General features: G+C 44.4%; 1 protein-coding gene across 1 annotated transcript in view; it reads right to left on the reverse strand.

The window, feature by feature from the left end:
* The window catches only part of Atg2b (autophagy related 2B), a 78,541-nt gene extending 67,647 nt beyond the window's left edge, over nt 1–10,894 (reverse strand). Inside the window, exon 1 of the mRNA XM_090344790.1 lies at nt 10,416–10,894. Coding sequence (XP_090200916.1) covers nt 10,416–10,577 — 162 coding nt within the window. The 5' untranslated portion in view covers nt 10,578–10,894. The remainder of the gene's footprint in view (nt 1–10,415) is intronic.
* Nucleotides 10,895–11,016: the final 122 nt, after the last annotated feature.

The raw sequence follows: 11,016 nt of genomic DNA on the forward strand, positions 1-11,016 counted from the left end.
TTAAATATACAACTTGTAGGTGACACAGGAAGGAAAAACGGAGAGTGAGAGAGGAAAGTGGTGACATGGTGCCAAAAGAAATGTACTTATTATTACCTGCCTTACATAACCATAGCCCCTCTTTCTGCACATCACCTTTATTAAAAACAATTTAAAACATGAGGAATAGAGAAGAATTAAGAATGAAACCAAGGTGGCATCTTGAGTAACTGCTTGTAGTTCCCACTAAGACACAAAAGCCTAGAGGAGCCAGTTGGTGAAAAGATGAGGAAACTTCTGTTCCCAAGTCTGCATTTAAGGAAACCTACCAGATATTTAAAGAGGCAGCTGAAGAGTCTGGGCTAAACCTCAGGGAGACACACTAATATTAAGAGAAATAAAAGGGTACTCTTAAGTATAGAGGATAAATGAATGCCAGAGGGGTAAAGAGAAACTGCCCCTGGCAAGTTAAGAGTAAAATTATAGAAGGTCTAAGAAAGATCACAGGAAACATTTAACAAATGGCTAGAGAAGTAGAACCTGAAAGACTATTTAAAAAAAGCCGGGCTCAGTGGCTCACACCTATAATTCTAGCTACTCAGGAGGCTGAGATCTGAGGATCAAGGTTCAAGACCAGCCTGGGCAACAAAGACCTTGAGACTCATGTCCAATTAGTCACTAAAAAAAAATGGGAAATGGGGCTGTGGCTCAATGGGTAGGGCAGTAGCCTTCAGCTGAAGAGCTCCGGGACAACGCCCAAGCCCAGGGGTAGGGTGGTAGCCTTGAGCTGAAGAGTTCAAGGACAGCACCAATGCCCAGAATTCAAGCCCCATGATCCACCAAAAAAAAAAAAAAAAAAATCAGGGGCCAGGAGCATGGCCTATTGGTAAAGTGCTTGCCTAGTATTCATGACGCCCTAGGTTCGATAAAATTGGTACCACATATACAGAAAAGGCTAGTAGTGGTGCTATGGCTTAAGTGGTAGAGCACTATCCTTAAGGAAAGTCCAAGGACAGGGCTCAGCCCCGAGTTCAAACCCAAGGCTGTCAAAAAATCAAACTATGAAACAACAACAGCAGGATGAAAGTAAATTGTCTCATCTCCCATGAAACTGTGGAAAGACAATATAAAAAGAAATGGTCAAATATAACAAATACTGGGGCTGGGAGTTTGACCTAGTGGTGGAGTGCTTGCCTAGCATGCATGAAGACCTGCGTTTGATTCCTTGGTTCCATATACTTAGGAAAAAGCTGGAAATAGTGCTGTGGCTCAAGTAGTAGAGGTCTAGCCTTGAGAAAGCCCAAGGACAGTACTCAGGCCCTCAGTTCAAGGCCCAGAATTGGCAAAAAAAAAAAAAAAAAAAGCTTGAAGTGGTGCTGAGGCTCAAGTAGTAGAGCTCTAGCCTTGAGAAAGTCCAAGAACAGTGCTCAGGCCCTTAGCTCAAGCCCAGGACTGGGTTATATATATATAACATATATATATAAACAAATACTAACAAGAAGTCAGAGACCAGCAACAGCAACTCCAGTGGTGTGCTAAGGAAAACCAGACTACATTAGAAAGCAGATAAAATACATGCAAATAGCAGAACAATTAATTGCTATTTTTTGCTGGACAATGGCTTTTTTTCCTGTATTAAAGCTTACACAAGGAATATATCATTTTCACAAAACAAAACAAAAAAAACCCTTAAGAGCTTATTCAGCAAATATATTTGCAGAGCACTCCTTTAAAACATACCATATGTTTAGACCCTAACTCAATGTCTTAACTAACTGGTTGAGTATTAACAAGTGCTTACCTTCTCAGACTCAATTTTCTCATCCACTAAATTGGAACAGTGTTTATTTAGTTGAGCTTTACTGACTATTCAGATAAAGGATATTATATATGTAAAGCTAACAATATAGTTTCTAATACTTTAGTGCTAGTCACTGTTCTTTATTTTCTACTATATTAATTAATATAATATGAACTCCATTAGGAAATCAAGGTATTTTTAATATTATGAAGAAAAAGCAAGCAGTAAATTATGGGTCCAGCTGGGAGCTAGTGGCTTATCCTGTAATCCTGCCTACTCAGGAGGCTGAGATTTGAAGATCAAGGTTCAAAGCCAGCCCTGGCAGGAAAGTTCATGAGACTCTTACCTCCAATCAACCACCAGAAAACTGGAAGTGAAACTGTGGTTCAAACTGTAGAGCCAGGGCCTTGAGCTGAAGAGCTCAGGGTCAATACCCAGGCCCAGAGTTCAAGCCCCTTGAACAAAAAGAAAGAAAGAAAGAAAGAAAGAGAGAGAGAGGGGGAGGGAGGGAGGGAGAGAGAGAGAGAGGGAGGGAGGGAGAGAGAGAGAGAGGGAGGGAGGGAGGGAGGGAGGGAGGGAGGGAGGAGAGAAAGAGGGAGGGAGGAGAGAGAGAGGGAGGGAGGAGAGAGAGAGAGAGAAAGGAAGGAGGAAGGGAGAGAGAGAAAGAAAGAGAGAAAGAAAGAGGAGAGAAGAAAGAAGAGAGAAAGAAAGAAACAAAGAAAGGGAGAAAGAAAGAGAGAGAGAAAGACAGAAAGACAGAAAGACAGAAAGAAAGAAAGAAAAGAAAGAAAAGAAAGAAAGAAAGAAAGAGAGAGAGAGAGGGAGGGAGGGAGAGAGAGAGGGAGGGAGGGAGGGAGGGAGGAGAGAGGGAGGGAGGGAGGAGAGAGAGAGGGAGGGAGGAGAGAGAGAGAGAGAAAGGAAGGAGGAAGGGAGAGAGAGAAAGAAAGAGAAAGAAAGAGGAGAGAAGAAAGAAGAGAGAAAGAAAGAAACAAAGAAAGGGAGAAAGAAAGAGAGAGAGAAAGACAGAAAGACAGAAAGAAAGAAAGAAAGAGACAGAAAGAAAAGAAAGAAAGACAGACAGAAAAGAAAGAAAGAAAGAAAGAAAGAAAGAAAGAAAGAAAGAAAGAAAGAAAAGAAAAGAAAAGAAAAGAAAAGAGAGAGGGGGGAGGGAGGGAGGGAAAAGAAAAGAAAAAAGAAAAACAAGAAAAAAGAAAAAGAGGGCTAGGAGTTTGGCCTAGTGGTAGAGTGTTTGCCTGGCGTGCACAAAGACCTGAGCTCAATTCCTCAGTATCACATACATAGAAAAGGCTGGAAGTTGTGCTGAGGCTCAAGTGGTAGAGCTCTAGCCTTAAGAAAGCCCAAGGACAGTGCTCAGGCCTTGAGTTCAAGCCTCAGGACTGGCAAAAAACAACAACAACAATAATAATAATAATAATAAATAGGGCTGGAAATATGGCTTAGAAGCAGAGTGCTTGCCTAACCATGAATGAAGCCCTGGGTTTGACTCCTCAGTATCACATAAACAAAAAATACTGGCAGTGGTGCTATGACTCAAGTGATATAGTGCTAGCCTTGAATAAAAGCAGCTTAAGGACAGTGCTAGGCCAAGTTCAAGCCAAAAGGAAGGAAGGAAGGAAGGAAGGAAGGAAGGAAGGAAGGAAGGAAGGAAGGAAGGAAGGGAGGGAGGGAGGGAGGGAGGGAGGGAGGGAGGGAGGGAGGGAGGGAGGGAGGGAGGGAGGGAGGGAGGGAGGGAGGGAGGCGGGGAGGGAGGGAGGCGGGGAGGGAGGGGGACGGGGAGGGGAGGGGAGGGCCTGCAGGCAGGCAGGCAGGCAGGCAAGGAAAGAAGGTAGGTAGGTAACAAAAAAGAGAAAAATCTATTTTCACAAAGACTTTGCAGAAGACTAAGCAAAATCATGTGCTAACATCATACTCTCAAAAAAGTGGTACTGGACTTTGGAGCTGGTTTACAGGATAAGCTTTTAATACTAAATGGAGAGTACTTAGTAAATTGTCACTACAGTCTTTAAAAACAAACTAAAACCCTCTACTTTCACTCAGGATTTAAGCTCAATAGTACAGCAACTGCCTGCTACAGATAAGGCCCGGGTTCAAACTCCAGGACTACAAGAAACAAAACTAGCCCGGTGGAGTGACTCATACCTATAATCTTAGCTACTCAGGAGGCTGAGATCTGAGGATAGAGGTTCAAAGCCAACCCAGGCACAAAAGTTCCAGAGACTCATCTCCAATTAACCACCAGAAAGTAGTTCTATGGCTTAAGGGGTAGAGCTATAGCCTTGAGCTAAAGAGCTCAAGGACAGTACCCAGGCCCAGAGTTCAAGTCCTATGACTGACAAAAAATAAAATAAAGTAACCCTAACTTGGCTCCCTCTGGTCATCAATCCCATTTATCTTTTATTATTAAAAGTAGTTACTTACCCAAACTGGAAACTACAATCTGCCTTTTAAACTTCAACTCTTTTAAAATGGCTCTTAACCATCAATAAACTGACAGATGTAATGTAGTTTTCACAAATGTCTTCATTTCGCTTTTTGAAATTCTAAAGTTCCTTGGCTTTTGACACTTCATACAACGTCTTTTTTCCCCAATCCCATATTGCTTAACATGCTAGAGTTCACCTGCATGTCATGTTTGTGTTGTTCCATGTCCTTCCAGTTTTAGTCACTACAGCTACTCTGATAGTTGGTATTTATCAACTTCAATCCTCCTTTAGTCCCTCTGCCTTTTCCCATGCCCACCTGAATGTTCCAAAGCCTTCTCAAAAAAAAAAAAATCAAAGCAGTAAAACAACCTCATTCCAACTTCAACCTTCTCCCTGCTCTTCTAGCAGTTCCTATTTCACCACCAACCTACTGTCTCCAACTTTAGTCATGTTAGATTTTATTTTACTGTTGATGAGTTTCATATAAAATCTGATTTTCAGATCTAATCATATTAATTTTTACAGAAAAATTTATCACGCCTGATCTTCTAAATGTGAGGGCCACTTCACTGTACAAGACAAAAAAATAAGCTCAGAAATGCTAGCTTCACATAGTTACATATTTTCATAATAAAAAGTTTCAAATTTGCAGACCATATTGCTACCAGTAGAAGAGATAGGATTCAGGACTATTATTTCATATTGCATAAACTTTTTTGCTGTTTGAATTTTTTTTTTTTTTTGCCAGTCCTGGGCTTGAGCTCAGGGCCTGAGCACTGTCCTTGGACTTTCTCAAGGCTAGAGCTCTACCACTTGAGCCTCAGCACCACTTCCGGCTTTTTTCTATATGTGGTACCGAGGAATCGAACCCGGGTCCTCATGCATGCTAGGCAAGCACTTTAACCACTAGGCCAAACTCCTGGCCTGCTGTTTGAATTTTATGCAATGAGCATATACTGGTTTCATCAAATGATTAAAAGTATATCAAAGTGTTTTAAATAAGTGTACAAAAGCAGTAACTACGCCAGGCACAGTGGCGCACACCTATTATCCTAGCTACTCAGGAGGCTGACATCTGAGGATCACAGTTCAAAGCCAGCCCAGGCACTACAAAGCCTGTGAGACTCTTATCTCCAATTAATCACCAGGAAACCAGAAGTGGCACTGTGGCTCAAGGGTAGGGCGGTGGCCTTAATCTGAAAAGCTCACTGACAACGCTCAGGCCCAGAGTTCAAGTTTCAGAACTGAACCACCTCCTCCCCCTCCAAAAAGCAGTGACTAAATCTTTGCAACAAGAGGATCGATCAACATTAAACAACCAATTAAGAAACAGAAATTGATAAAATTCTCTTTCAAGTAAGGGCCAAACTTTCTGTCCCTATTTTGTGGCTTTTATAAACTACTGAATAGAATGGTTTGTAAAGTTGTACTGTAACATTAAAGGTTATGTATTTATTTATGCTGGTAGTATGCTTAAACTCTAGGCCTGGGTACTGTCCTTAAGTCTTTTCACTCAAGGCTAGGGCTGTACCACTTTGAGCCACAGCTCCACTTACATTTTTTTTTAATTGTAATTAGTAAAAGGGTTACATGATATTTGCCAGATAGAAGGTGCATTAATTCACATACATTGATACCCTTTCACATGTCTTGGTACTCCACTTAACTGAGCTTTTCTGCCAGGGCTGGTTTCAAACTACAATCTTCAGATCTCAGCCTCCTGAGTAGCTAGGATACAGGTGTGAGCCAGCAGTGCCTGGCTTAAAGAGTAATATTTAAAGAAACAAATACAGTCAGACACCTGTGGTACCTACCAAGTACATAGGAAGCTAAGATTGGGAGGATTATGGCAACCCAGGCAGAAAAGTCCACAAGACTCCACCTAAGTGAAAAGCAACTGGACAAGGTGGTGTGTCTATCATCTCACCAACAATTGGAAACCTAAAATAGACAGTTGTGGTCCAGGCACATGAGCTAGAGGGAAGCAAAAACTATCTCACACATATCTAGCACAATCCAGGACGAGTGGCTCACATCTATAACCCTAACTACTCAGGAAGCAAAGATCTGAGAACTGCTGTTCAAAGCAAGTCTACCCAAATCCTTAGGACTCTTACCTCTAATTAATATTAGGAAAAACATGCATGCACACACAAACTCACAAAAGAAATTGAGAGCTGGGCGTGGTGGCTCATGCCTGTAATCTTAGCTACTCAGAAAGCTGAGATCTGAAGATCTAGGTTCAGAGCCAGCCTGGCACAAAAGAACCTGAGACTCATCTCCAATTAACCTCTAAAAAACAGGAAGTGGGGAAGAATTCAAGCCACATGACCCACAAAAAAAAAAAAAAAAAAAAAAAAAGAAAGTGAGGCATGGTTCAAGTAGTAGGATGCCAGCCATGAAAGAAAAAAACTGAGTGATGGGGCCGGGAGTTTGGCCTAGTGGTTAAAGTGCTTGCCTAGCATGCATGAAGACCCGGGTTCAATTCCTCGGTACCACATACATAGCAAAAAGCCAGAAGTGGTGCTGAGGCTCAAGTGGTAGAGCTCTAGCCTTGAGAAAGTCCAAGGACAGTGCTCAGGCTCTGAGCTCAAGCCCAGGACTGGCAAAAAAAAAAAAAAAAGAAAAAAGAAAAAAACTGAGTGAAGAGTATAAGGCTCTGAGTTTGGAAAATAGCTGAAAATGGACAGAAGCCTTATTAGCTAAGCAGTAAAGTACCTGCCTGATAAGCAGAAGATCTGAGTTCAGAATCTTGGACAACCAAAGAAAGAAAAAACAAATACAAATTTTGGTAAATGTTAATAATTTTGAAGAGTCAACAGTCTAAGAATTTACATTTATGCCCGCAAAGCTATAATTCCTCCAAGTACAAGATGTATGAATAGCTTATACTTATACACAGTCATATATGCACTTGGCAAAATCCCCTGAATATTGTAGCATTACAAGTTACACTGAAGTTCTCCCAGTGAAATTCCAAAATCTAAATAGTAGGACAACATTCTCAACCTAGTTGGCCTAGATGATCTCTTCTTTTCTACTCAGGCAGCATTTAAGTCATTATTCCATTGAGATATATCTATATGATTCAATAATTCTAGAATCAAAAATAGAGCTACCTGTCACGCGTGGTAGCTCACTCCTATAATCCTAGCTACTCAGGACGCTGAGATCTGAGGATCAAGGTTCAAGGCCAGCCCAGGCACTAAAGTCTGTGAGACTCTTATCTGCAATTAACCACTAGAAAACTGGAAGTGGTACTGTTGCTCAAGGGGTAGGGTGGTAGCATTGAGCTGAAGAGCTCAAGGACAGTGCCTAGGCCCAGAGTTCAAGTCCCATGACCCACCAAAAAAAAGAAAAAGTGGAGCCACCTGAACTACTCAGCAAATACATACCTTCTTATAGATTCTTCAGACCTTTCCTTTTCTTTACAATTATCTCACTTTTCATATAAAAGGAGAAAACAACATTCTAGTATCCACTGTACATTTGCTACTCCATGTTTCATGAACTGAATAAAATTTTATGACATATTCATGTATAAAATTTAGCAATTAAATGAAATTTTTAAGTGAAATTAAGAAGCTTCAGGAGAGCAAATTACTAATGTCTATGTTCCTAGACATAGTGAGTTCCTATGAGAAAAGAGTCTAAGTTCACTATATCTCCAGTTCCTCACAGTGCCAGATGCTAAATGCTCAATAAATGTATTGAATCCATTAATAAAAGAACTTCCACTTAAAAATTAAATGCAGGGGCCGGGAGTTTGGCTTAGTGGTTAAAGTGCTTGCCTAGCATGCACGAAGACTCGGGTTCGATTCCTTGGTACCACATACATAGAAAAAAGCTGGAAGTGGTGCTGAGGCTCAAGTGGCAGAGCTCTAACCTTGAGAAAGTCCAAGGACAGTGCTCAGGCCCTGAGCTCCAGCCCAGGACTGGCAAAAAAAAAAAAAAAAAAAAATTAAATGCAGGCTGGGAGTTTGGCCTAGTGGTAGAGTGCTTGCCTAGCATGCACGAAGACCCAGGTTCGATTCCTCAGTACCACATGCATAGAAAAAAAAAAGCCCGAAGTGGTGCTGAGGCTCAAGTGGTATGGCTCTAGCCTTGAGAAAGTCCAAGGACAGGGCTCAGGCCCTGAGCTCAAGCCCAGGACTGGCAAAAAAAAAAAAAAAAAAAAAATTAAATGCAGCCTCCTAGCACACATAATAGTCTCCTTTCCATATTTTGTCCACTTCTAGGACAGGAACTCTTGAAGTCAGAAGACAGTCATTCCAATTGCAGAGCAGTTGCAAAAGCTGTACATCTACTCTCCTCTGCCACTTCCTACATAAGGCAATGATCTCCAAACAGAACATTTAACCAAAACTGGAACAGGATTAATAGAGATGTGAGAAGAATATTTGACATTTTATACTAAAATTTTCAAATTAAGGTAAGATGTAATAATATTTAATATAAGTGAGCCCTGGCACTCTCACTTAGGCCATACATCAAACTGGTATAAAAAAAACTTGGGCAGTTTGGCCTAGTGGGAGAGTGCTTGCCTAGCTTGCATGAAAACCCAGGTTCAATTTTTCAGTACCACATACAAAGAAAAAGCCAGAAGTGGTGCTGTGGCACAAGTGGTGGAGCTCTAGCCTTGAGAAAATCCAAGGATAGTGCTCAGGCCCTGAGTTCAAGCCCAGGATTGGCAAAGAAAAACAAGCAAACAAAAAGAGACCAGCAGTTTCATAACAGGGAAGAGTTAAAAGCAAGGTGCTCAGTTTGATGTTCAATTTCAACAGACTGAAGCTTACTTCGCAAACATTCTAAGAAATGAAAACAGACATTTAAACAGTACTTTGCAAGACAGAGTAATTGACAATTACTTTGGCTTCCTGGTTTGTGTGTGTTTTTTTTTTCTTCTGGTAATAACATGATTGAGTACCTATAATGGAGGGTCTAGTTCGTGGATGTTGATTGAATTTAGGTGAATAGCATGCCCACTATCACTGGGCTAATTGTGGCAGCCTCGACTATGCTAAGACCTAATGTTTCCCAGACTAGTGCTCTTCAGCCAGGCACTAGTGGTCATGCCTGCAATTCTAGTTACTGAGGAAGCTGAGATCTCAGGATCATGGTTCAAGGCCAGCCCAGGCAAAAAAAAAGTCTACCAGGCTCTTATCTCTAACTACCAAAAAGCCCAAAGAAGAGCTGTGGCTCAAGTAGCAGAATGTCATCCTAGAGAAAAACTTAAGGAATAGCACCCAAGTCCTAGCTCCAGTACTAGCACTCACACACAGGAACACAGGAACACACCCACACGAACGAACGAACACGAATGAACACACACACACACACACACACACACACACACACACACACACCCTAGTGCTCTTAAACTACCTTGTTATGTTCTATTTTACGTCACCTACTGACTGATAAAACTACACCTTTACTCATCCCCTGTAACACTAATTAATGAGTCATAGGTGGTGTTGCCCTAATTTAAGCTTTACAGTGAAGGAGAGGACTGGACACTGGTCAAATCACAGGCATTTCGGTATTAAACCCGCAGGAGCGGCCATTCAAGCCACAGGCCTCTGGACGACAAGTCCGAATGGCAGGCGTTTACAAAAAGCAAACCAATCAACCAACCTAAGTGTGAAAATCGCAGCATCAGCGCGCTTTTGCAACGCCTGCCTTTACGATCTGTCACGTGAAGCAGAAGAAGAAGAAAAAAAAAGCAAAACTGAAACAGCACGGCTACCTAGAGCCAGCCACACACCATCATTCCCAGGCTGGGCACACCAACTGGCCTGGAAACCCATCATCAGACAACGCAGGCAAACCGGCAGGGGCGGCCTTCCTCTAACTTTCCTTGAAGATGCCCCAGATGGACGCAGGCAGACCAGGCAAACACAGCGAGCAGTAGGGCAAACCAACATGACTGGGGGATTTGGGCAATCCGACTGACACCCCCTCTTCTGCCTCACTCTTGGAAGACCATCATCCAGGGACACGGGACCCCCCGCCCCCCGCGGGCTCCTGCACCCCACGGGGCAGGGCTTTCCGTGGGTCGCTAGAAACAGACTCAGTGACAGTCCTGGAGCCCCGTCCCTCGGCGCAGCCACACCCGGGTCCCCCCGGAGGGGCTCGGAGGGCCCTCGTGCCGATCGCCCCGAGGATGGCCGAGGGGGCCAAGCTCTTACCCACTTGTCCAGGGGCACCTGGGAGAGGGAGCCGGTGCCCTGATACAGGTCCAGGCTGAGCTGCTCCAGGCTCAGCTTCTCCTGCAGGAAGTGGCCCAGGTACCTCTGCAGGAGGTACCGACAGGCCCTCTTCTTGATTGACTCAGAAAACGGCCACGGCATGGTGAGGGCGGACAGCGGGGCGGGCGGGGGCTGAGGGCCGCGGGCGGCGGCTCGGACGTCGGGCCGAGGCTCCGGCTCCCAGGCCGCGGCGGCGCCTCGGGTCCCGGCCGGCGTCCCAGGCCGTGGAGCGGGGTGGTGGGGGGGTCTAAGCCCGGGGCCGCCCCTGCATGCCGGCTCGGCGCCGCGGTCCCTCAGGAAGACCCCATCACCCGCGCCCGGCCGCTCGCGCTAGGCCTGGCCGGGACGCGGAGGCCTCGGGAGGGCGCAGCCGGCGCTGAGAGAGGGAGCGGGAGGGTGAGCGAGGAGGCGGCCGGGGCTCCGAGGCGGACGCCGCCACCACCGCCGCTGCCGCCGCCGCTGCCGCCGCCGCCGCCGCGAGACAAATTTGTTGTCATCCACCAGGCGCGCTCCCGAGCCTCGGACGCTCCCGGCGCGTTCG

Source organism: Megascapheus bottae, chromosome 14 (assembly GCF_031878675.1).
Source record: "Megascapheus bottae isolate mThoBot1 chromosome 14, mThoBot2.hap1, whole genome shotgun sequence".
NCBI classification, from domain to species: domain Eukaryota; kingdom Metazoa; phylum Chordata; class Mammalia; order Rodentia; family Geomyidae; genus Megascapheus; species Megascapheus bottae.